Source organism: Aquarana catesbeiana, linkage group LG06 (genome assembly GCF_042186555.1).
Source record: "Aquarana catesbeiana isolate 2022-GZ linkage group LG06, ASM4218655v1, whole genome shotgun sequence".
NCBI lineage: Eukaryota > Metazoa > Chordata > Amphibia > Anura > Ranidae > Aquarana > Aquarana catesbeiana.
In genome coordinates this window covers 132,025,142-132,052,972 of record NC_133329.1, presented here as the reverse complement: position 1 = coordinate 132,052,972, position 27,831 = coordinate 132,025,142, and the positions used below count along the sequence as shown (strand labels likewise).

General features: G+C 41.7%; 1 protein-coding gene across 3 annotated transcripts in view; it reads left to right on the top strand.

The window, feature by feature from the left end:
* LOC141148935 (cytochrome P450 2K4-like) overlaps positions 1–27,831 on the top strand; it is a 136,255-nt gene that overhangs the window by 68,111 nt on the left and 40,313 nt on the right. For 2 of the 3 annotated variants that reach the window (XM_073636831.1, XM_073636830.1), the window contains 2 exons: positions 5,856–6,005; positions 19,100–19,260. In XM_073636831.1, the coding sequence (XP_073492932.1) occupies positions 5,856–6,005; positions 19,100–19,260 (311 nt within the window). The remainder of the gene's footprint in view (positions 1–5,855; positions 6,006–19,099; positions 19,261–27,831) is intronic. The other variant, XM_073636832.1, reaches the window with a different exon arrangement.

Sequence of the window (27,831 nt, the reverse complement as noted above, 5' to 3'; positions counted from 1 at the left end):
GGTGCCTGAGAAAAGAGAGGAGAAAAGTGAGGAGGAGGAGGCACAACTCCAACGAGGCAGGATGTCCTCCAGGGGCCAGCTTAAGGGCAGCCACCCTATAGCATCACACCACAGAGCTTCACAGGTGCAGAGCGCTGCTGACTCCCCGCTGACTTCCAAAATTTCATTGGTTTGGGCTTTTTTCGGCACATGTGCAGTAGATTGCACCATTCCTGTTTGCAACCTATGTCTGAAGTGGATCAAGCATGGCCAGAACAGCACCCGCTTGGGCACCACATGCTTGACAAGACATATGATGACCTGCCATGCAGTCCATTGGCAACAGCACCTGAAAGAGACATAATAAGAAAAACTTCTCCTTGCTCCTCATCTGTGATCTCAAACCTGCACTGAGAGGAATGTATAGAAATAGGTGCCACAAATACTCGCAGCCAATCTGCTAGCAGTACACCACCAGTTGATATCAGCAGACAAATTTTGCTACCCCAGTTGCTGAACCATAAAAAAAAACTGTCCCAGCAATCCACATGCTCAGCGTCTAAATGCTAGATTAGCCAAATTGCCAGCACTGCAACTGCTGCCTTTTCAGCTGGTAGACTCTGCCCCCTTTCGTTAATTTGTGGAATGTGCTGTACCACAGTGGCAGGTTCCAAAACTATTTTTTTCATGTAAGGCCATTCCAGCTCTCTAGCGTCATGTGGAAGGCAATGTTTTGGCCTTGTTGGACAGGGCAGTCAGCAGCAAGGTTCATATTACCGCTGACTCGTGGTCCAGCAGGCATGGTCAGGGACGTTACCTTTCCTTCACAGCACACTGGATAACTCTGCTGGCAGCTGGGAAGGATGCAGGACATGGATTAGTGTTGGAGCTTGTTCCGCCACCATGCCTCCAAAAAGCTAGTGGTGATTCTGCCACATCTCTCTGCTCCACCCCCTCTTATTCTTCCTCTATGGCCTCTTCTGCAGAATTGTCCTCTGAACCAGCAGTGCTCTGTAAGAGTTCAAGGGGCTACGCAAGCAGTCAGGCTAAAAGATGCCATGCAGTGCTTTAGTTGTTCTGCCTAGGGGGCAGGAGCCACACTGGGGCAGAGGTTCTGTCAGCTCTACAGGGGCAAGCTCAGAGGTGGTTGATGCCATGGCAGCTTGAGCCAGGAATGGTTGTATGCAACAATGGCACCAACTTTCTCTCCGCCCTCCGACAGGGACACTTGACACATGTTCCATGCTTGGCACACATCATGAATTTGGTGGTGCAGCGGTTCTTGACCAGGTACCAAGGCTTACAAGATCTCCTGAGGCAGGGCATAAAGGTCTGTGGTCATTTCTGGCGGTCATACAATGCCAGTGCTCGGCTGGCTGCCCACCAACCGCTTCATTTGTGACATGCCCACCAGGTGGAACTCAACATTGGCAAAGCTGCAGCAGCTGCACACACAGCAGAGGGCCATCAATGAGTACCTGTGTGAGTATGCACCAGGACAGGTTCAGGGAAGCTTGGCTTCTTTTTGCCATGCCAGTGGCTACTGATCAAGGATGCATGCACTGTCCTGTCACCATTGGAGGAGGTGGAGGAAGGATGGTGAGCAGCGACAATGCATGCATCAGTTACACTGTGCCTCTAGTCTTCCTGCTGGAGCACACGCTTTGTGGAATCATAGACAGGGCACTTGAGGCAGAACAGCTGGAGGAAGATGAGGACCTCCTTTCCTCTCAAGGCCCCCTTTATGCAGATAGCATTCCTGCGGGGCTGCCAAACACACAGGAAGAAGAGGAGGAGGAGGATTGTGTCAACATGGATGTAGAGGATAACACGCAGCAGTCTTCAAGGGATGGTTTTCAGTCCCCAGAAACCCAAGGAGTTGTACGTGTCTGAGAGGAGGTAGTTCCTGACAAAGTAATCCTTAGTGACCCAGAGGACTCAGAATCTAATGCCTCTGCAAACTTACGCTGCATGGGCTCCCCGATTCTGCAAAGCCTGCGAAAGGACCCTAGGTTTCGTAGTATCAAGGAGAAAGGATCATTACTGGCTGGCAACCCTACTAGATCCACGTTACAAGGGTAAAGTTGCAGAGCTCATCCTACCTTCACAGAGGGAGCAGAGGGTGAAAAATCTTCAGGACGCCTTGAAGAAAAGTTTGTGTAACTTCTTTCCAGACCCTGGGAGGTTATCATTTCCTGGTGCTGGACAACGTGTTTCTGAGGCTTCGTTCGGTGAGAGGAAGAGCGGTGGAGAAGGTGGCTGGATGACCGATCCCTTTAAACAATTTTTTAGTCCTCGGCGCCCAGGGCTGATAGGTTCAAGCAACCATCGGCAGCATCTGCATTATATGGTGCAGGAATATCTAGGGGCAAGAGCAGACTTGGAGACCTTACCAACTGAGCACCCACTGGGTTACTGGGTCTTGAGGATGGACCACTGTCCAGAAATTAACTCAATATGCAATCAAGCTACTGGCCTGTCCTGCATCCAACAAGATGCAGTTTAGGGCACCACCAACCAGGCCCAATTTTTCTGCCCCTGTTTAACATTTTTGAAATAATATTTAACAGCAGGGCCCGTTCCTGCACACAACAAGAGTAATTGTGAGGGGTTACAGTGTTCTGGCACCACCAACACCCAAGGCCCAATTTTTCGGCAGAGTATATAGTGCGGTCCGTATAGTATATATACTGCAGTTCAGAGTATATAGTGCAGTCAGTGCAACGTATATATAATACAGTGCAGGGTATATAGTGCAGTGCAGAGTATATAATACAGTGTATTGAAGTGGTTAAGCAGAACCCTCTGACAGAATTAAGAAAAAAACGTCACAGGGCCCCCCCCCCCAAAATACATACCAGGCCCTTTGGGTCTGGAATAGATTTTAAGGGGAACTCCACACCAAAATTAAAAAAGCATGCAGCCTGGAGGACAGGATGGGGGGGTATGAGTGAGCACCCCCCTCCTCCTGAACCATACTAGTCCACATGCCCTCAACATGGGGAGGGTGCTTTGGGGTCCCCCCAAAGCACCTTGTCCCCATGTTGATAGGGACAAGGGCCTCATCCCGACAATCCTGGCCATTGGTTGTCAGGATTGGTTACAAGGTACTTTAATGGGGGCCCCAAAGCACCCTCTCCATTTTGGGGGCATGTGGCCTGGTATGGTTCAGGAGAGGGGGTGCTCGCTCGTCCCCCCCATTCTGTCTTCATGCTCAGATAAGGGTCTGGTATGGATTTTGGGGGACCCCACACAAATTTTTTTTTAACTTTGGCGTGGAGTTCCCCTTAATATCCATACCAGACCTGAATAGCCTGGCATGGAATAGGGGGGACCCTTGCCAATTTTTCCCTTGATTTTTTATCTATATTGCCCGGAGCCAGCAATACATTACAGCCGCAAGCAATTTTAAATGACATTTTTTCCTTTAGAAATGTCATTTTGCTGCGGCACTGTAATACACATCACAAAGATGCACAACTTCACAGGCAGACTAAGGGGACCCCCCAGGCATGATATTTAAAGAAATATTTAATTTTTATTGTTTCACTTTAAGCATTATTAAAATCACTGCTCCTGAAAAAAACGTGTAGCACCCTGGAGTTTAGGCAGGGATGCTCCTTACAAATTTACTTGCCAGAAGTAGTTGACCTGGCCGATTGTTAGAGATCCATTGATTTCTCCCTAAGTTTGGCCTTATTGCACTTTTCTCTTCTACCACTAGGTGGCCGGGTACTTGGTGGTACTAGATATGAGAAGGGCAAGGTCAGGATATGGGTATATGGGGTATCTCAGCCAATGGGCAGGGGTTTTCTTGGATTTCTTTGCCCTGCTGGGAGAACCTATATATCCGAGTGGAGTCAGGTGATCTTTGTTCTATGCCACCCGGATGGCTGTCTGGGTGGACGTGTGTCATGTTGCCCAGGGCTGCTAGGCTGGAGATTGGGCCTATTCCAGGGCATCTGGCTGCTAGGCTGTCTGAGGCCTATCCAGAAGCAGGAGAGCAGCGCAGGGTTGGAATTGCGGCTTGCAGTCCAACCAGAAGTGACAGTTCTGCCGACCAGAGAACCTGCCAGGGGTTGGAAGTAGAGGGGAAGCTGTCGCCACAAAGGGACCATCCACCTTATTACCAGGGACCACAGTGAGTAACTGAAGCAAGAACCGGAGTCACATTCTCACCGAACAGGCACTGTGGAGAATTGGGAAACTTCAGACGGTGATCAATCGGGGGCCCAGCCAGCGGAGGTGACGCTTGCAGAGTAGCCTTGTGTGTCAAGCCAGGGACCCAGCAGGCTAGCAGGGGTGAAGCTTGAGAAGTATTGTGAGTGCCAAGCTAGAGACTCAGCAGAGAAGCGGGGGTGACGTTTGATGAAGATACCACCGGGAAGATTGGAGGAACTCAAGGGATTCAGTGGCAGTGAATCAGAGGGTCTGAGAGACTGGGAGCTCAGTGGGCTGAAGAACTATAAGGAGAAGTTGTAGTGAAAGTGAAGGAACTGTTAAGCTTTGTGTTAGGAACTGTTAAAGACTATTGCCATAGGAGACAGCATTCCTGCATGTGCAGATGTGGCTTCTTTCTGGAGGCCTTTCCCTGCACGGCTGTCCTATTGAAGTCTCGGAGTCTGCTAATTGAACTTGCAACTACTCAAGGGTGTCCTGGCTCTAAACCTCTTTCCCCCATAAAAGTTTGTAAGAGAAATAAACATCTCTTTTGCATTCAAGAAGTGTCTGGCGCCCAATAACTTCCACCTTGCACCCACTATGCCTCACAACCCACCACATACTGAAGGATGTCAGCTATCTCTGGCCCTGGAAGTTCTCATTAGACGGAAGGAGGCTGGAGACCTTGCTACAATTGGTTATTTTAAAAACTTTTTTTGCATTGGCAATAACTTGAATATAAGCCTTTAAAATTAGCACTTTTGATTTTTCATGTTCGTGTGCCATAGACTTTAATAGGGTTCGCATGTGTGCACTAATTTTTTGCCTGTTCGCATGTTCTGGTGTGAACCAAAGTGGGGGGTGTTCTGCCCATCCCTATTGTTGAGTAGAAATCTTCTTTCTCCAATGCCACCCACAGTGCACTGTGGGTTGATAGAACTAAGGTAGCTGTCAAAGACATTCATCAACTGTGCTCAACTACGTCCACCCTGTCTGCCCAGCTCCACCATTTTTAGAAGTGGTACCTACAGTTTCTATGAATGAAACAGGATCTTTGAATGGAGGGGGATGACCTTTCAATCATCTGCTTGTCCTGCATTAATAGATCACCTTTCATTCATAAACTTAGGCATTAAAGGGGTTGTAAAGGTAAAAATGTTTTCACCTTAATGCATTCTATGCATTAAGGTGAAAAAACTTTTGACAGTACCGCCGCCCCCCAGGCCCCCCGTTTTACTTACCTGACGCCTCGAATCTTCGCTGCTCGTCCTCGTCATCTTCATTGCAGCTCAGCCTGGTCGCTGATTGGCTGCAGTGGATGGATTGAAAGCAGCGCAGCCATTGGCTCGCGCTGCTGTCAATCACATCCGATGACGCGGCGCGCCGGGGGGCGGGGCCGAGTGATACAGCGAGCGGCTATAGCCGCCGGCTGTATCACGGGAGCGCGCCCGCAAGCACTCACCACCGTGCGAGGGAGCTTGCATTAAGGTGGTAAATGCTTGCGGGGAGGAGCTGAAACAGCCGCCGAGGGACCCCAGAAGACCAGGTTCGGGGCCACTCTGTGCAGAACGAGCTGCACAGTGAAGGTAAGTATAACATGTTTGTTATTTAAAAAAAAAAAAAAATTAACTTTACAACCCCTTTAAATAAAGGCCACGGTGTATGATATACTACATGGTGTACTGCTTACTTACATGTTATTATGTGTATTTCAGGCATAGTGTTTAGTCATGGAGAACATTGGAAAGCCATTAGGAGGTTCACACTTTCAACTCTTCGAGACCTTGGAATGGGAAAGAAAACAATAGAAGCCAGGATACAAGATGAATTAATTCCTCTTATAGAAAATTTCAAGTCACACAATGGTAACACATTCTATTAAATAGAAACTGTTCAAACTGTATGCCTTTTACAATTTACAATGGCAATTCTTAGATGGCGCCTGAACTGTGAAAGCTGTGCTAGAAAAAGCAAGCAAAGAGCAAAGTCCTAATCCCAAGTATTGCCTTTGATCTCTGTGCAGATGATCATATTCTCAATACTGACATACCATTTCTTGTCCTGCACTGTGTTTTTGTGTGGAAACAGCCATCTTGGTAGAGGAGCAGGGCTGGGTTTCCCTATATCAGAGCTACCTCCCCTGATGATTGGTGATCTTACAACTGGTGGTGCAGAAATCACAGATCCACAGAATGAATGAAGCAAAGCAGGGATATCTGACATTGTATTACCTCAGTTATAGCTTTCTCACCAGCAAGCAGAACAATGAAGCACAGCAGTGACATCACCAAATCTCACTACATATTATGTGAGACTTGTGGTCACTAGGGATGAGCCCAATGTTCGAGCCGAATGTAAGTTCGACTCAAACATCAGGTGTTCGCCAGTTCGCCGAATAGTGAACAATTTGGGGTGTTCGCGGCAAATTCGAAAGCCGCGGAACACCCTTTAAAAGTCTATGGAAGAAATGAAACTACTGATGCTAATTTTAAAGGCTTATATGCTTGGTATTGTCATAAAAAGTGTTTGGGGACCTGGGTCCTGCCCCAGGGGACATGTATCAATGCAAAAAAAGTTTTAAAAACGGAAGTTTTTTGGGAGCAGTGATTTTATTAATGCTTAAAGTGAAACAATAAAAGTGAAATAATCCTTTAAATTCCGTACCTGGGGGGTGTCTATAGTATGCCTGTAAAGTGGTGCATGTTTCCTGTATTTAGAACAGTCCCTGCACAAAATTACATTTCTAAAGGAAAAAAAGTAATTTAAAACTACTCGCGGCTATAATAAATTGTCGGGTCTCGGCAATACAGATAAAAGTCATTGAAAAAAACGGCATGGGGGTCCCCCCAAAAATCCATACCAGGCCCTTTGGGTCTGGTATGAATATTAAGGAGAACCCCGAACCAAAATAAAAAAAAAAATGCGTGGGGGTCCCCCCAAATTCCATACCAGGCACTTCAGGTCTAGTATGAATATTAAGGGGAACCCTGCACCATTTTTTTTTTTAAATGGCGTAGGGGTCCCCCTCAAAATCCATTCGTATGGATTTTAAGGGGAACCCTGCGCCAAAATTTAAAAAAATTGGCGTGGGGATCCCCCAATAATCCATACCAGACCCTTATCTGAGCATGTAACCTGGCAGGCCGCAGGAAAAGAGGGGGGGCGAGAGAGCGCCCCCCTACTTGAACCATACCAGGCCACATGCCCTCAACATGGGGAGGATGCTTTTTGGTAGCCCCCCAAAGAACCTTGTCCACATGTTGATGCACGGTGGTTGTGGGGGTCTGCGGGCGGGGGGCTAATCAGAATCTGGAAGCCCCCTTTAACAAGGGGACCACCAGATCCCGGCCCCCCCTGTTTGAAATGGTAACGGGTACATTGTGATATAAGTGAAAAATGGGGTGAATGGCGCTCCCTATTTTAAGTGAACTAGATGTGTAACAAAAAGTGCAAAACGTCCACTGTGATGCACTATAAGTGATACCCCTTTACAAATATATATATCACAGTGGAGGTTTTGCACTTTTTGTTACACATCTAGTTCACTTAAAATAAGGAGCGCCATTCACCCCATTTTTCACTTACGTCACATTGATTAGCCCTCTAGGGGGTTTATCAGGGAAGGCTGCACACCTTCTTTTCTCTCCAAAGCGCGGAGCTTTTTGTTTTGTACTGTATTATATAACGGGTACATTGTACCCGTACCATTTCAAAAAACGTGTAAAATTTGTAAAAAACCACAAGACACACTTTGGGACAAGTCCTTTATTAAAAAAAAAAAAAAAAAATGTCCCACGAAGTCCATTCAGCTTCTTCTCTCGATCCGCCGACGGACGGTCTGAAAAGAAAAAAAACCCAGCACGCCGCCACCGATCCGCCTCCATGGGAGGCACCCGCCGTTATGACCGTCCTCTCATGTGACAGTTCTTTTATAAATGAGGGCGGGGCCACACAGTGACGTACCCGGGTGACCCCACCCCCCTCTGATGCATAGGGACTTTCCAATGGCTTCTCTTCCCTTCTCCACACTACCTGTGGAGAGTGCTGGGCTACACTGCCTCTAGGTGTCCTTACTCCCAGTCTCAGGCTTGAATTAGGCAGGGTTTTTCTCAGTGGGAGAATGCAGTTCTGGCACCTCCAGCACTGAATGTGGGTGCTGGGGTGTTTTGGAGAGTCTATTGATGCTGACTGCTGGGTGATCTATTGTTGCTGGAGGGGATCTATTTTTATGTGGCAATCTTTTGTTGCTGGAAAGGTCTACTGTTGCCGGTGGGGAAACTATTGTTGTTTGGGGGGTGTTTCATTGCTGGGGGGGCCAATAGTTGCTGGAAGGGATCTACTGTTGAGGGAGGGGACTATTGTTGCTGGCTGCTGGAGAGTCTATTGATGCTGACTGCTGGGAGATCTGTTGTTGCAGCCAGGGGTCTATTATTCCTGGGATGGTATTTTGTTGCAGGGAGGGTCTATTGCTGCTGGCTGCAGGTGATCTATTGTACTGTTTTTCTTATTATCATTGTCAAATTCCATACAAATTACTTAGGACCACAAAATGATACTCGGCTCTGTATTCTCTTCAATGACCCTGACTCTTGGTATGGTCTCCTGCTGACAGGCAAATATTCAGACATTCTCTCTCTCTAGCTCCCTTGGTGCCAAGAGTAAGGACTTTCCTGAGCAGTTTGATAAAAAGCACTCCTACTGCACAGCTCCTATTATGATCTGTAGTGTAAGAAGCCTATGTGTCCCATTATATGTCTGCTGTCTCAAACTACAACTCCCATGATTCTCAGAACTCTGCATAGAAGTCTATGGGCTTGCTTGGCTTTAGTTCTCCCCCGTTGGCCAAAGGAGAATATTGCAGCATAACATCAGTATCTCAGTAGAGGGAGAGAAGCATACAAGGCAATATCCCGTTCTCCATATTGCTGCAGCCCAGCACCTGGCTACTTTTATATATCTGCACACCTGTGAAATAGCGACAAACTTTGGTACCCAAAATTGCCCATAGAAATTGCTTTAAAAGCCTTTACAGGTTATCAGTTTAACGCTAACCATGAATAGTTATCCTATAATTGTTGCTCTCCCTCCCACGTTCGCTGCGATATGTGAAATGTGTTGTGCAGTTGTGATGTTTGTATGCGTGTGTGTACTTTTTTTCTTTACAATTAAATTTATTGCTATCACCTAGTGCCAATAACACTCTTTGCGATGGCATTTTGCAGTGACAAAATCTCTTTACCACTGAAGCTAATGGAGCACAGATTGTGCAGTACGTTCACCAGGCTGTGGAAATGATTGGATGGCTGTAGAGAATTACTTCCACATAAAAGACCATTGCCCACTGTACCACATTCTGGCTGCTATAGCGCATGCTCTTTATAAACAGTGTCCTTTATAAACAGTGCTGGTAGACAAACGGTTTAGCTAAATGTGTTTTTAAATGCACAGAATACAATATTTATCAGAAAACACACTGCAGATGAATCCTGTGAGTTATCCAATTGTCTTGAATCTCAGTTTTTAAGGGGTTTTTGCCTTCTGCTAATATAGGTTTAGGGTTCTTTGGAAGTGTGTGGATTTCTGCTGCTGGTCCCTATGTCACTATTGTGTCTTGTAATGACATAGCGCAGTGTGGGGCATGATGTTACACTTGGAAGTGTTAGAAAGTAGGGTTTCATGGAACTCTTCAGAAACGCTGGAGAGAAAAGCATAATTCCCGGTTCACACTGATGTAACAAGTGCTCAGACTTTGGAGCACATGTCGCATCAGAAGTCAGACCCCATTCTGTGCAATGAAACCATTCTAATCGATTAGATTAGGAGTTTCTCTGTTTGGTCTGACTATGGTATGACTTGTATTGACTTCTGTTCAGTCAGAAAGTCTGTTTAAAGTCGTGCGACTTTAAAGCCGGGGGCAGTGTGAACCCAGGCTAAAGCTTATTCTTTTATAGGTTATTGCTCTTGCACAGTTTTCTACAATCTATGAGGGTGGCTTTAATAAATCACATTTATCAAGGTGCCTAAAAAAAAAAAAAAAACTATCTGTGCTGCATATAGCAAACAATCAGTTTAGAATGTTCTGCACAGGTAAACGAAGGGAAGGATCTAAGTGATTCTTTTAAGTCTAGCACTGCCCCCTTGGGGGTTGCTTAGAATTGCATGTTCATCTGCGCCACTTTGACACTGTAAACTTTCCTGCACTCCTGACACTCTAGGTTAATACACCGACACAATGCAGCTGGAGCTTAGTCACAAGAGGTTACCACTCTAAGCATCTCGGCCTCGGTGAGTACCCTTATCTGACAGGACCCCTAGGTGGCCTATTATACCTTTAATCCTAATGAGAGACTGGGTATTATAGATATTAGGAGTATGTCCCATTAAATAGCAATAAGATGACCTTCTCCTCTTCATCACCTCTATATCACCATTATATCTCTCCCTGATATATATGTAAACTCTTAGATGACTTTTTCAAGGTTTCAGGCCTGCAAGTTAACTTCTCCAAATCCCAAGCACTAAATATCTCTCTCCAGCCACTAATGATGGCACAGCTGAGGAACTCATTCAAGTTTGAATGGAGGGAAACCTCTATTCGTTACCTGGGGATAAATCTCACTTCCAAATTGCAACAATTGTACTCTGCCAACTACCCGCCTATGTACTGGAAATTAGAAACCGACCTTAAAACCTGCACCCAACATGAGCTCTCCTGGTTGGGGAAAATCAATTCCATCAAGATGACACTCCTTCCGAGGCATTTATACCTTTTTTTAACTCTCTCCCAATTCTAATCAGGAAGGACCATCTACGCTCTTTTCAAAGCAAAATTGTCAAATTTGTATTGGGCAAGTCGGGTTTCTGTTTCTCACAACACACCCTATTCAGTCTGAGAACTGAAGGAGGCTTGGGCTTGCCAAACCTTCTTTGGTATTACAAAGCTGCAAGATTAGCACAGCTATCCACAGTATACTCTAGGTTAGATAAACCAGACTGGGTCATATAGAAAGACAGGCAGTACCTCTACATACCCTAGACTACCTGTTATGGTGTCCATCCTCGAATCGCTCCCCTACCTTATCTCCTACACTTTCTCTAGTGTTGGATAACAATCCTCTAGCTCACATATTTCACAATCCGAACTTTTGCCCAGGGATGGAAATTAGGGCTTTCAAATGGTGGTTGGATAAAGGAATGTACGGAATTGGACACTTTTTTACCTCTGCTGGCCCAATCTCACTCTGCTACTGTATCAGCAAACTGAATCTTCCAGAGTCTGAACGTTTCAGATTTTGGCAAATCTCACATTTTCTACACTCTATCTGGGCAACCAAACCTGACCCCCCTCAATTTACACTATACGAACAATGGTGTGGTCAGGCCTCGGAGCAGAGGGGAGGTATATCTATAATTTACTTGTCGTTTTCTCAAACCCAATTACCTTACATGCTAGCTTTGGAAAATGACCTTTAGGAGCACTGGGACCTGGATGTTTGGCATACAGCATTCTCCAGATCATATAAAGGTATCCTCAACACTTCTCTAATGGAAGCCAGCCTAAAAGTCCTCACTTGATGGTATTTGACTCCGACAAGACTCTCCAGTATCTTCCCTTCAGTTTCCCCCCTATGTTTCCGAGGTGGTCGGATGACAGGCTCTATGTTACACATATGGTGGGATTGCCCTAAAATTAGAAGATTTTGAAACAAAACTTTCCAAATAATACACAAAGTAACCAAGTGCTCGGTTCCTAAGTCTCCTTCAGTAGTCCTCAATTTTCGCATCCCAAAAGTAACAAAATATACTCAAAAACTCATATACTTCATTCTCCTGGGTGCCAAGCTTTCCATCGCTAAAGCCTGGAATCTCCCCAAGGTCTCTATCCAGGCAGACAAGCATAACATTTCCTGGATTATGTCACAAAAGAAATTGGTGGGCTTCTTGCTGGATACCTCTAAACAATTTGAGAAGACCTGGGAACCCTGGGCTCCTTACTTAGGCAAACCCCTGTTTCCTGGTTCAACCCATCCCTAAATAGCAACATTGGGGCTCTGGTGGCTGAGCCTTCTCTTGTCTGACTGTTCTTTTTTCTCTTCTGTTCTCATGCTTGCTTTCCCTTTCTCCCTTTCCTCTATTCTTCCTGGTTTTTTATCCCATGTTGTAGCATGGTTTATGACCTTTTGTTGGTGACATTTTTTTCCTAGAGAATTTTGCTCATCATATTTAAGCTCTTTGTTAAATCATTTTTAAATGTATGCACCTTTTGTCTCCCATCGCGTTTTACTAATTGTTTTCTCTCTGTATCTACGATGGGCACTTTCAAGAGGGAGGTTCAGGGGGGTTTCTTTCCCCACAACACCTGCACAGCAAGTTCCCATGGGGGGTGCGTGGGTGGGCCTCTCAACACCTAAGTCACTGTTTTCTTGTTAAATATTTTTATTGAAATTTGTATAAACGAATACAAATTATAACAAGCGTCGTAACTTGGGATACATATATAAATAATAGAAAAATATCTATATATTCATGACTATAATTAATCTTGCCTCCAGACCACCCATCCACCCCATATGGGCTCAAGCTGTGGATGGGTGGGGGTATGGTTATCTAGTTTTGGAAACGTAATTACAAATAATATTTGGATTATGTGGTTTATAATATAAAGATGTAACAATCTCATTCATAAACATTAGCTGAGTGTAACCAATTTTAAAAAGACAAATAGTGAAACTCTAATCCTCAGAGGAAGAGCATAACTTGATGCAAATTGAGGAATAACACAGTAAGTAAAACATTAAGGTATCCCAGAGTTGTCTTTTATATAGTAAACAAGATAAGGAAAATAAGAAAAGTAGATAAAGAATAGAGTAAAAAATCATACGGGCAACATAGTAGTATTAATGAATATCAAATAAGGGATACATTAAATTGCCCTTCATATAAAAGATGACTTAGGAAGACAAGAAATAGAACAGAAAAGAAGAGAGGGAGAGATAAAAGAAGAAAAAGAAAAAAGAAGAAGAGGAGGAAAAGAGGAGAAATTTCTTGAGGTGATAACCCGGCTCACAGCATGGATAAATAAAACGACAATAATAACACAAGGAATCTAGTAAAGTAGCAACAACGACTGGTCAAACTCCGGAGAAAAGAAATGTTTAACCCATGGTTGCCAAATCCTACGGAATTTATTAATGTTATTATCTTCGATAGCTGTCATTTTAGCAAAAATGAGAGCTTTGTTCCTTGTGTTTGGCTTCCGCCACAATCAGATTATTGGTCTTCCATGCCTTGGCTATTGTTTGTTTGGCTGCAGTTTTAATTTGAATGAGTAATTGGAATTGCTTTTGAGTGAGTAAAGCCGGTTTGAGATTTAAAAGTGCAATGGCAGGGTCTGGGGCAATATAGGTATCTAAAGCTTTAGAAGCCATTGCAAATATATTTTTCCAGAATTCTTGTACCACCGGGCATTGCCACCATATATGAAAGTGGGTTCCTGGTGAAGAGCATCCTCTAAAACAATTATTGGGATAAGATGGAGAAAATTTTGCTATTCTAGCTGGTACTAGATACCGACGTGCTAAAACTTTAAAGTTAGTTTCCAAAGCATAACTATTAGGAGATGATGATTTGGTGGCTAAACAAATATTAGACCAGTCGTTGCTGTCCAAAGTTCGTCCCATATCCTGTGCCCATTTAGCAGTATAAGATGGAAGCAACTCATTAGAAGTGGTAATGAGTGTTTGATATATAGATGAAATCACCCCTCTACCATGAGGGTAACTTATACAAATACGTTCGAATTGAGACATTTGATTGAGTGGTGTACTTGAACTGAGGAGAGGAATGTAGAAATTCTTGATTTGTAAATATTGAAATATCTCATTATTTGAGATCCCAAATTTTGTACATAACATAGGAAATGTTTGAAAAGAGTCGGTAGATACTAGCTTGTACAATCTAGACAAATTTGAAGAAGTCCATGCAGAAAAAGATTTCGGAAATTTCCAGGCAGAATAAAAAGCTGGATTCCTGAGAAAAGAAAGAAGGGGATTATGTATTAATTGGAGTTTATGGGAGCTACAAAACTTATCCCAGATGGCCAGGGAATGTTTCGTGATGGTGTTAGTAAGATGAGATCTATCTTTTGGCTGAATCCACAACAGGTTGGCTACTGAAATGGGTCGCTGTCAATAGATTCAATAGCTACCCACAAGGGTATTTCTTCAGTAGAATGATATTTAGTTAATATTGACAGTTGTGCAGCATAGTAATAAGAGGAGAAGTTTGGTAGGCTCAACCCCCCCACAAGATTTACTAAAATACAATGTGGATTTAGGAATGCAGAATGTAATTTTACCCCAAATAAAGGACATTACCTTGCGTTGTGTGAGTCGTAAGAAGTAGGACAGTAAAGAAACAGGAAGTACTCTATACAAATATAACCATGATAATGGTAGTGATGACCATTGCTTCATAAAATCTGTAACTTGTTTTAGTAGAGGTAGATAGTTGGCTGCGAAAAGGTCAGTAAGTAAGGATTTGAGATGCACTCCTAAATATGGCAATTGGCGACAGACCCAATTAAAAGGTAAAGAGCTTTGAGCCTGATAAAGGTCTGATTGTGTTAAAGAGACATTTATCGCATTTGATTTGGTGGGATTTACATATAATCCAGAGATATGTGAAAATGTATCCAATAAATTGAGAAGATTTGGGGCAGAAATGTGGGGACGAGATAAAAAAAAATAAGTATATCGTCTGCAAAAAGACAAAGTTTGTGTTGGTGTCCGCCTAATTCAATACCTTTGACGTCCGGATTGGATCTAATTAATTGAGCTAGAGGTTCTATTAGAAGGGCGAAAAGCAGCGGGGATAAGGGGCATCCTTAAAAACCCCATTTTTGGAGCATATATTGCATATAAGGCCAGGTGACTGAGTCATATGCCTTTCTAATGTCTAGAAATAGAAGGCAAGTTGGGATACGTCTAGATTTAGCTGCTTGAATCAGTAAGAGTGTTTAATGTTATCCCCTGCCTGTCTTTTGGGTATAAAACCCGTTTGGTCACGGTGTATTAGTCGGCCTATAATATTGTTCAAACGGACGCAAGGACCTTGGCTAGTAATTTAATGTCTAAATTGAGAAGGGAAATGGGTCGATAATTACTCCAGGAAGTAGAGTCAGAACGTGATTTGGGTAACATGACTATGATAGATGTTAATGACTCAGATTGAAATGAAGAATAGGACAAGAGAGAATTAAGGGCTCTGGTTAAGACTGGAGTTAAAATGTGCTCAAAACTTTTATAGTATGATGCCGAAAACCCGTCCGGACCCGGTCTTTTGTGTAGTTTCAATCCTTTAATAGCAGTCTGAACTTCAGTAGTTGTAATGGGGCACTCAAGTCTCCCTCTCTGTTCCTCATCAATAATAGGAAGCTTAATATTGGAAAACAGCATATTTGCATTATTCAAATTAAAATCTATAGCAGGGGAATATAATTTAGCTAACTTAGAGCGAAACACTTCTATTATTTTAATTGGGCTACTAGTGTATGCGTCTTGGGACGTATTTAACCTAATGGAGGTCCTTATTTGATTAATAGATTTCAGACTTCTTGCCATAGGGGTGTCAGGTTTATTAGCTTTAAGATATTGGATATGTTGGCATTTGCGTATAAGGTTTTCTGATGAATCAGTTATAAATAGATCTAAATCTAGACAGGCTTTGTCTAGTTTAGCATTATTGATGGCATTCGGGGATGATTGAAATGCATTATGACAAGAATTAAAGGTAGCTTCCAACTTTGCGAACATAAGTTTACGATCTCTTTTAAGCTATGTTGCCTGCTGTATCAATCTGCCCCGAATGATCGCTTTATGTGCTTACCATAAAGTGAGGTCAGAAATGCCTTCTGTATCATTGGAAGAAAGATAGTCATTTAGCGCTCCTTCAATCTCAAGTCGATGGGAAGGATGAGTTAAAGTAGATTCATTAATACACCAAGTGGTATCGTATGACCTTGGTATTGTGGAAGCAATAGTGGTGAATATTGCACAATGGTCCGTCCAAATAAAGAGGATAAAATTTCAGGAGTCATGCAATAGGGGACTAAAATTTGGTCTATACGTGAGAAAGATTTATGTGGATAGGAGTAATGTGTAAAACGTCTACTAGAGGGATTAATTTCTCGCCATGTATCAACCAAACCGTGTTTAGTAAGTAGATGTTGGAGGGTTAATTTATTGGAATTGGTGATGGGGACTGAAGGTGATTTATCTAGGAAAGGAAAAAACGTCCCATTTGAATCTCCGCATAGGATTACAATACTAAATTTGTGTGTTTCCACAACTTGGAAAAGAAGGGATAAGAAAGATTCTGTTTTTTTATTTGGAGCGTAATATGATATGATTGTAATAGCTATATCTGATATATATCCAGTGAGAAGTATGTATCTACCCTCTGAATCATTTAGTTGTGTTAGAAGGGTAAATGGCATAGAACGGTGAAACCCTATAAGAGTCCCTAAGTCACTGTTTTCATGCAAATGCCCTTTTATCAATACCCTTGTTATTGGTTTAATACTTAGTTGTTGATCCTACTATTGTCTCCATTGAAATTGTCCTTCTATGTCTTTTGTCACCCTACTGTTTTGCTATGTTCTCTATATTGCAAAAACAATAAAAATCCTTGAAGGTAAATAGCAATAAGATAACAGTGTCCAGGATGCAAGGCCTCGCAATGATGTTCCCCGGCAAGTTGGAGCTCATAGAACAAGGATCCTGAGTTTGGCACAGTGAGATATAATCAAAACAAGCAGTTGTGCCTGGCTTGTTGTAATCCTTAGGGTAATTCCAAGTGTAAGATGTCTATATACCGTATTCTGTGAGATAATGTAAGGCAATTCCAGGGGTGAGGTGTCTATATACAGTGTTCTATGAACTAAGATAAGGTAGAGATTGTATTGGCGGGCAGATGTCCTCTCACCAAACTGAAGAACAGCATAGGAACCTCCTGAAGAGCGATCCAAGTTAATGCATCCTGCTGCAGAACAGGCAGAAATGCCGGATTGGCTAGGGGAACCGTGAGTCGTCTGATCTGGCTGGTGACAGCATTGCTGCGGTGATGCCCCCCGTGTGGCAAGCAGTGTGGGACCCATCTGGGTTGGAGCTGGGATCACCAATTTGCTGCAGGGTAGGCCGCAGTCCTCTCGCAGAGCAGTGGAGGGGTGTTTACTTGATGAACCCTGGGAAGCAAGAGGCATTGGGCCTAGTTTGCTGACCTTTTTAAAGCCTCTCCCAAAGTTCATCCTGTCAGGTCACCTTGAGGCTAGGTGACAGATGCACTCAGTAGGAGTCAGAAGTGCACCACTAGGTAGTGGACCCTAGGACTGACTGCCGCGGATTGAACCCTGGGAGGTTCAGGAAGCAGATCTACTGGATCACTGACACAGATCCCACTGGGAGCTAGAGCATAGATTCCCCAGGGCGCTTAGTCTAAGAGCCAGCAGGTGTTCACCAGAGCCTCTAGTGGTGAGGATGAGCTGCGCTGCAGTCTGGCTCCAGGTTGCGGCCCCCAGGGTCAAACAGCTCACGCTCACGGTAGACTACAGGAGAAGAGGAAGGAGGCAGCAGGCTGGAACAACAAGGAAAGTAAGGGACAAGCCAAGGTCGGGGCCATAAGCAGACAACGACAACAGCGTTCACGCCAAGGTTCAGGGTCACAGGCAAACAGGGATGGTCGGGGACACGCCAAAGGTCAGGGTCACGAGCAGACAGGAATAGAGGAGAGGTTACAAAAGCAGTCAGGTGAGGGTTAGCTGGTCTATAGAGATGAACACATGGAGACAGGTAAGCTGACCGACAAACTCTATTGCATAACCTTGACACTTCCTCTGTAGCTGATGGCATGCTGGGATGTGTAGTCCAGAGATAGTTCTGTAGATCCAGGATATCTGTTCAGGAGACTACAGTCCCCACACTGCTCTCTGTTGGGCTCAGGAAGATGATGCAAGTACTTTCAAGCCCAGCACTAGAGGAACACAGAGACGGTCTAAGAAAGTAGAGGGTAAGTCTGCAGTGCCAGACAACTGTAGTCTGCTGTCAGCTATATCAGTAAACCAATAAATGTGTCTCATGTCTCTTGACTCAAAGTATCAGTGTAAAGAACTGTCCTGTAAGGCTAGATTTACACTATACGCATACCTCCCAACATTTTAAGATAGGAATGAGGGACACCTACTAGCAAAAGTATGTAGGCATAGGACACGCCCCCTACCATGCCCCCTGAAAGGAGAGTTACCACAAAAAAAAAGATTAGTTAAATCCACAAGGGCTTTTTTTTACCACTACTATTTCTTTATATTGGCTTTTAAAATCTACAAAAGCAGCCATTTAGAATCTGGATGAAAGGTTTATCACTGGGAAACACTTTTTGAAAGATTAAAAGTGCATTTTATATACAACTATATACCGTAGATCAGACCAAAATTAGGGACAAATGAGGAGGAAAGAGGGACATTGCTCCAAATCAGGGACACTCCCTTAAAATCAGGGACGGTTGGAAGCTATGCTATATGTGGGTGTGGGACTGCATGTAATAGCACACTTTCCCGCGCCAGCATCAAAATTGTGCTGCTGTTAGCAATAATTCTTAATGGCACCTCAATCACTGCAAACTGCAGCACTGGTTCCCATGGTGGGAACTATATAGTTCTATGCAGTTTCCCTTCGACTGTGATTTTGTAAAAGGTGCAGGAATCTTTACCCTGTGTTTTCCGTATGTACAGCAGCCCATTCAAATAAATTGGCTGCTGTGCCCAATCAAACGCTGCCACTGAGAAACCAGCATAGTGCAAACCTAGCCTAACATTGAAACACCCAAGACACAACATTGTTTCTGAAGACTCTTTCACAGTAAATTATTTCAGAATTATCTTTCTCTTATATTTTACATGCTCCAGAGAAACCATTTGACACAAACCTCATAACGAACTGTGCGGTATCCAATGTAATCTGCTCTATCATCTTCGGAGAAAGGTTTGAATATAATGACTCAACATTTAAAAAACTTGTCCAAATAATAAATGAGAATGAGAAACTGATTGGTTCACCAAAGTTGATGGTAAGCATTGCATTTTAATATTTTCTGACATAGGCGTGCGCACAGGGTGTGCCAGGTGTGCCCAGGCACACCCTAATCACCCCATGTGCATTAGTGTTATTGCTCTGTGTAGCAACAGGAACATGGGAAAGATCTCCCTCTTACCGGTTCTGCCATAAGATAAGAGTTTATGCTCTTCTCTTTCACTGTGCCAGCAGGGAGATCAATGTGTGGGTCATATATATGTAGATACATACACATTCATGTGTGTTTGAGCTTAAGGGTGCACATCCTAATGCATTAGGCTGCGCACACCCATGTTTTCTGATCATTAGCTTAGACATATTATTACAAATGACAATAAATGACTCAAGCGCAAATAGGAGAGCAATATGTGGTTAAAAAGATATGTAAGGCAGTCAACTAGGAGTCTAATCCCTCCAAAAGCAGCATAAATCAAACACTATTAACAATTCCTGCAGTGCTCACACACAAATTATTTGTGCAAAAATTAACATAAAAAAATAAATGACACGTATAACAATAAAACAAGACACTCGGCTCTGTTCACATGTATGTGAATCAGATATGTTTTGAACCGCATCACACCGAATCAGATATGAATTCCCTTCCACAGGCGGTGGTCTCAGCGGGGAGCATTGATAGCTTCAAGAAACTATTAGATAATCACCTGAATGACCGCAATATACAGGGATATGTAATGTAATACTGACACATAATCACACACATAGGTTGGACTTGATGGACTTGTGTCTTTTTTCAACCTCACCTACTATGTAACTATGTAACTATGATTTGCATAACATGTGAACCGGGCTGGCCTGCAATGGAGCTGGTTCACACATGTGTGGGGCGGCTGCGGTTCATTTTTGAAAAGAGTCCTGTGCGATTTTAGGTCCAATTCAGGTGCAAATTCAAGTAAAAATTTGCATCTGAATCGCACCTAAACCAGTGAACAAAGCTGCACTGGACTCCTTTTAAAAAATGACTGCAAACCACATCCGGACATGTGTGAACCTAGCCTCACTCTATATTGCCAGCTGCATGTTGCTTCTGAGTTTTACATCAACGTTGCTAATGGAGGGCAAGCACTTGCACTACATTAGCAACATTGAAGCAACACAATTCAGAAGCAATATGCAGCTGGCAATAAAGAGTGAGTGTCTTGTGTTATTGTTATACATGTCTTTTTTTTTTCCTTTTATGTTAATTTTAGCACAAAGGATTTGTTTGTGAGCGTTGCAGGAATTGTTTATAATATTATTACAAATGTTAACGTATGCACACTCAAGCCCGTAGAACGTATTCTCACCCTTTGGAAGTTTTCATGTTTTATTATTATAGAACACTAAATTATAGTGGATTTAAAATTTTTACTAATTAAGAGAAATAGTGTCTTTCATGTCAATGTGAAAACAGATCATTGCAAAATTTTTTAAAGGGTATGTAAACCCTAAGAATGAACTTCTTTGATTTGGTTCATTTTGGTCTGTTAAATAATCCAGTGAAAGCTTTTTGTTCGATAAGAGCAAGTGCAAAAAAACAGAGGTGGGGGACTTGAGTCACATGACTTGACTTAAGTCAGACTTGAGTCACCTGTTTGAGGACTTGCGACTTGCTTGCCAAAATTAAATAAATTACTCGACTTGACTTTGACTTATCACTAATGACTTGCGACTTGACTTTGACTTGGGCTATTTGACTTGCAATGACTTGGCACCACCCCCCCGAAAATATTACCCACACACTCCGCCCACCACCGCCTCTGAGCCAATCAGCATTTGCCAAATGCCATTGGAGCTGTTCAGGGTAGCGGTAAGAGTTATGTCATTCACTGCATCAAGCGCACCTGTTGAACGTGTGTGGGGTGATAATGCGACCCCATCGCTCACAAATGAGTGAGAAAGTACTTTCCAATTTAATTTTTTGCAAATGCAATGCATTTTAAGTGGCTATTCTCATCACCATTCAAGTGTCAAGATGTTGGCATTGTGTCAAGTTCAAACTTTGAGCTTAGTTATTTTCCCCCTCAGCAAGGACTACATTTTTTCAGGCTTGTTGGCCACTTAATTGCTGAGTGTTCTGCTCCTTGTCTGCTGTTTGGGCATTCAAAGTGTTTCTTTAATATGCCAAGAAAAAAGCACTAAGCAGTTTTTTTAATGTTGAAAATAAAACTACCGGCAGGAGGCGGAGCCTAGCGGAGCAGACATGCATTGTTAGAGCTCCACACCGCTGAGGAGAGAAGAGAAGGACAAAGCGGAGCCTGCAGGCTCAAAAGGTATCCATTTGAACCTTTTTGCCCCAGGGAACAAACTGTGAAAGTTTGGGCAGGAAATATGGTACTGGGAGGAAACCGTGGCAGAAATAAAAATCACCTCACAAAGAGCTCACAGGCACTCACTGCAGCTGAAGCAGCTCCAGTCACCTCACAAGATACAGCATCAGGGCGCTCTCACAGACAGAAAATGTCACAGCAAGACTCTCCATTTGAGTCAGATACAGAACAAATCCTCTCACAAACTTCTCCACAAGCCTCCTCAGTATCCCCAGTAATATTATTACAATTTGAAAAGATGCTTCATAAGGCTTTAAAACAAACCTCAGACCAAATAACAAAAAGCCTAACCAAAGAAATAAGAGAGCTGGGAAACCGCACCGCAGCCTTAGAAATAAAAATGGATGAAATTGAAATTACAACCCAAGAAAATATAACAGAATTGGAACAATTAAAAAAAGAGAATTTAATACTTCAAACTAAGCTCGAAGATTACGAAAATAGAGCCAGACGTTCAAACTTGCGCATAAGGGGAATACCTGAAACTGTGACAGACCTGCAATCTACTATTACTGCTCTATTACAAGAACTAAAGCCAGATATCCCTATTGAACGTTTAGAACTGGACAGAGTACACAGAGCCCTCACAGCCAAAAAGAAAGATGGACCCCCACGTGATATAATCACAAAATTTCATTATTACAGAACGAAAGAACAAATACTAATTGCTGCAAGAGAAAAAAAGGAACTTAATTTTCAAGGACACAATTATCAAATTTTTGCTGACCTATCCCAACTTACTATTACTAAAAGACGATCCATGAAACCCCAACTATTGGAACTGCAACGCCACAACATTATGTGTCAATGGGGCTTCCCCTTTTCAGTCAGATTTAACTACCAAGGTACAATTTACAGAAGCAGATCAGCAGATGAACTACAACAAACCCTTTTAAAATTAAATCTGACAGAACCCACAAGCAGCAACACTCCCACACGCAGAAGAATGGCGTCATCTTCACCTTCAGGCAGCACCCAGAAAATTTCAGAACAAAATGGGAATCATCATTCTCACAAAAGAGGCCGTTATGCCACATCATCCATGGACCAAGAAGATTCAATGGACTGACATCCTAATTCCTGATATCTCTTCATTTATTATACTAAGAGATGGTTCTCTATAAAAAAACCTATATTTATAACTGAATGTAACTGCATTCTGATAGTCACACACTGTGTGGGATCATGCTACATTCCAGTTATATTTCTTATTATTTCTGATTCATATAGCCTTAGAATATATAAGTGAAATAAGGAAATTCTTGTTCAGTTATATATTATCAGGTAATAACAATAGATTTATTACTTTTTAGGACAAATATGTTCAATAACCAGAAGTAATGGAAGCTTTTTCTTTCTTTTCTTAAAACAAATATATTATTACCTAACTAGTTCCTAGAATTATGTTTTTGTTTATTCTAATCTGAAGCAATACAACCTCAATTTTATGAGTTAACATATCTAAACAGTTGCATATGAATAAAATATGTAATTGTTTACTCTAAAAGGGTTAAAATCCCAAAATAATTCAAACTATCTTCATCAATACCAAAGTTATTAACAGTACCTTTCTAACTGAATTATTTAGCCTAGGGCAAGACTAACCATATACAACCACCCTGAAATAAATAATTTCAACAAAAACTATATTCTGCACTCCAATTAATGAAACATCATTTTGATGTCTTTTGACATAGCACTTCTCTCCTGTAAGCGGAATATCCGTGTACCCCCATTAGCCCTCCTCATTCTCCCAACCATATTATGTGGGAGGGTGACGAAGGCACTTATTCCCCTGAGAGAGATATTTATTCTCTTTCACGGGTAAATTGTGATTACTTGCAAAAAATAATTTATACAATGTATCATCTAATCTCATATGTTTTTTGTTTACTCTTTACTCCAGAATTCACTGGTTTCTTTTCTGTCTATTCATCTCTTCAGTCCACACAGGTTGATCTGCGCAGTCAGCTCTGCATAACAAAAAGTAAGTCAAAACTATTTGATCTATTGCCATGGCACCACTGAATATACTTTCCCTGAATGTTCAGGGAATAAATGTCCCTCAAAAAAGGACCAAAGCCTTCCGTACTTTCCATAACAAGAAGGCTCACATAGTATGCCTCCAAGAAACACACTTCACCAAAGATTCTACTCCAAAATATATTTCTCCTTTTTATCAACAAATTTACACGGCTTCTGCCTGTACCAAGCAAAGGGGAACTCTAATTGCATTTCACCGATCCACACCATTCACCTTATCATCAGAAATTAAAGACCCAGAAGGTAGATACCTGATACTCATGGGTTATATAATGGATACAGCAATCACGGTGATTTCCTACTACGCTCCTAACAAACAACCTACACCATTCCTCTCACATATATTACAAGTGATTAATACACACAAAATAGGAACAGTGATAATGTGTGGGGATTCGAACCAGGTCCTCCTCCCATTTCTAGATAAATCACCTTTTACACCATCCAAAATAACCTCTAGATTACCTTTTTCTCAACTTCTTTCCAAATACAATCTGGTAGATTCATGGAGAGAAAGTAACCCAATGAAAAAGAAATTCACTTATTTCTCGCACCCTCATCAAACCTTCACCAGAATAGATCATATTTTTCTAACAATAGGAATGATACCAGAAATTATTGCATCAGATATAATTCCGATTCCGTGGTCTGACCATAATGCAGTATACACTACTATAGCCTCAGCCATACTAAAAGCGCATGACCCAACGTGGTACTTACCGGACATAATGCTCAAACACCCACTACATCAGATGGCCATTGAACAAGCTTTAAAGGAATACATATCAATTAATAATACAACAGACATCTCCCCAATAACACTGTGGGAAGCTCATAAGCCTGTCTTGCGTGGTACAATACAAAGACAAATGGCACTATTTAAACGGGAACGCAAAAATCTAGCAAAAAAAAATAGAACTCAATTTTAATGCAGCCTACATATCATTTCAAGATAATCCATCTCAGAGTACAAAATCTCATCTGGAAAAATCTAGATTGGAATACGATCTATTTCTCACTGAGTCAGTTGATAAATCCCTCAAACGCTCCAAACACAATTTCTACATGAATACAAACAAACCAGGTACATATTTGGCTCGGGCATTAAATTCAACTAACAAATCTTTCAAACCAATATGTTTGAAATTATCAAAAAATGTTTACACTTGTAATCCAGTTAAAATAGTCCATAAATTTCACTCACATCTCGCAACTTTATACAAGACAAACAATGAATTTAATCCTACAGAGGCTGAATCCTTCTTCTCAAAAATAACCTTACCTGAGTTATCTCTGAGTTAGCAGTTTGGATGAGCCTATAACTATAGATGAAGTTGCTAACGCCATAAAAGACCTAAAACTTAACAAAAGACCAGGCCCAGACGGCTACTCGGCTTTATACTATAAAACATTCTCAGAAATACTCTCTCCCATTCTCACTGAAACTTTTAACAAACTTCTAGATGGACATTCTTTTCGGCAAGAAACACTAATGGCAATTGTTTGTATGATCCCAAAACCCCTTTCTGATGATACTTCCTGTGTGAATTATCGGCCTATCTCTCTGTTAAACCTCGATATTAAATTATTAGCAAAAATAATAGCAAAACGCCTCAATAGCATTATAGGAAAATTAATACATAGAGATCAAGTAGGCTTCATGCCAAATAGACAGGCAGGCGATAATATACGCAGGGCAGTGTTATTGGCACATATTGCTAAAAAACGGAAAATCCCTTTATGTTTTCTATCTCTCGATATTAAGAGGGCATTTGACACAGTATCCTGGCAATATATGCAATATTCATTACAAAAATGGGGTTTTGGACCCCACTTTTTAACATGGATCAAAGCATTATATAATAAACCCAAAGCCTATATAAAATATGCTGGATACAAATCTGAAGCCTTTAATATCGAAAGAGGTACCCGACAGGGTTGCCCATTATCTCCCTTATTATTTGCCCTTATACTCAAACCCATGGCCCAATACATCAGAACAAACCAAACTATAACTGGCATTGAAGTAGGAGGTATTACACACAAATTATGTATATTTGCAGACGATATATTACTTTTTCTATCATCACCACAGGTCTCTGGTCCTAACTTAATACCAGCTCTTGATGGATTTGCAGCCCTATCCGGCCTTATGATTAATCCTAAGAAATGCCTAGTGCTTAATATTTCACTCACAAACATGGAATTGATCCCGGCTAGGGCTGCACTCCCATTCACATGGGCAGAAAAATCAATCCCATATCTTGGAATTCATTTAACAGCATCTCATTCTGACTTATTCTCAACCAATTATCCTCCTGTATTAAGACAGATCACAAATCTAATAAAACAATGGTCGCAACTTCCTTTATCCTGGATAGGGAAGATTAATGCAATCAAAATGACTATTCTACCCAAATTGCTTTATCTATTCAGAGTCCTCCCTATTCCAATTCCTTCCTATTTTTTGAGAATAGTACAAAAAAGAGCAACTTCGTTTATATGGGGCTCTTCTAAACCACGTATACCTATACACACACTACATCTTCCCAAAAATAAAGGGGGCCTGGGATACCCTAATTTTACTAACTACTACAGAGCAGCACATTTGGCCAGTCTGTCCAAATACCATGCAAAACAGGAAATCCCATTATGGGTATTTATAGAGGCTTCAGAAAATGACCCTCTATTAATATCAAATTTATTATGGCTTGATCCTAAAGACCGCTTTAAAATTCATAATCCCATAACTAAACACTTCTTATCTCTCTGGGATAAACTAAAAACCAAATATCAGTTACAATCTCCACACAATCCTCTCCTTTCTTTTATCAGAAATCCGGCCTTTTATCCGGCATGGATCTACCCAAATTCTTTTAAAGCTTGGACAACATCAGGCATTCAGACACTAAATGACTTCATAGCATCTAAATCATTCCTTTCATTCCCATCGCTTAGAGAAAAATATGATCTACCAAACTCTGAGATATTTAGATATCTCCAAATCAAAAATTTCTATACACCATTCCTAAAGGGGATACACCATTATCCCAATTATCCATTTTTGAATCAATCTGTACAAAAGATCCATTTGCTAAAGGTACAATTTCATCACTTTATAATCAATTATATGGAGTAGCAAATCTTAATAGACCCTCTTTTGTTCAGAGGTGGGAGGAGGACCTGGGACGAACTTTAGAAGACACGGACTGGTCTAACATATGGCTCACATCTAAGTCATCTTCACCCAACATCTTAGCACTGGAGACAAATTATAAAGTCCTAACTCGCTGGTACCTTGTACCCGCTAGAGTGGCAAAATATTCACCTAATACCTCAACTCTTTGTTTTCGAGGATGCCCAGAAATAGGCACACATTTACACATATGGTGGACGTGCCCAGTAATCCAAACCTTCTGGAAGGAAGTCTTCGTGATTGCATCTAAAATATTTAAAAAAATAATACAACCAGATCCATATTTAACTTTACTTAATCTAAAACCGGAATGGTTAACACTCTCTCAATTCAAACTTATTATCCAACTAATAACGGCTGCAAAACAAACAGTGGCCAAGGCATGGAAATCTCCTACATTGGTACTAGCAGAAACAATTCACAGAATGAATAATACAATGTCCCATGCTAAGATGGTAGCCATCGATCAAAATCAAATTCCAAAATTTAAAAAACTTTGGCATCCTTGGATAAAACAACAGTTCCTGTCAAATTTCAATGACTCTGTCCTGTTGCCATGGTAACAGATTAAATGACTTACAGAGACACCCATTCTAAGGCTTCAAAGAGAACTAAAAAGAATAATAAACTGACGAGCGGGACAACCTTGTGGACCATACCTCTACCTTTCAACCCTTTTTCTTCTTTCTCTTTCCTTTTCTCCACCTTACGATTAAAGCTCATTATCAGAATTTATTTGAACTATATACACTCTACTTGTAAACAATATGTATAGTAGGTATAAATCATTTAAATACCTACAAAAGTAACTAAGGAAATGATATATATCTTTAATTTAGGTTTACGTGAACCCAATGTTTAATATTTGAAATTTCATGATATTTACCTATATAAACCCTACTGTAAAACAATGAGCTTACTTTATAGATCCTTGTAAACTTACTTTATGTATCTTTATAACATTGTATACTTAATAAACTTCTTTTGACAAGGAAAA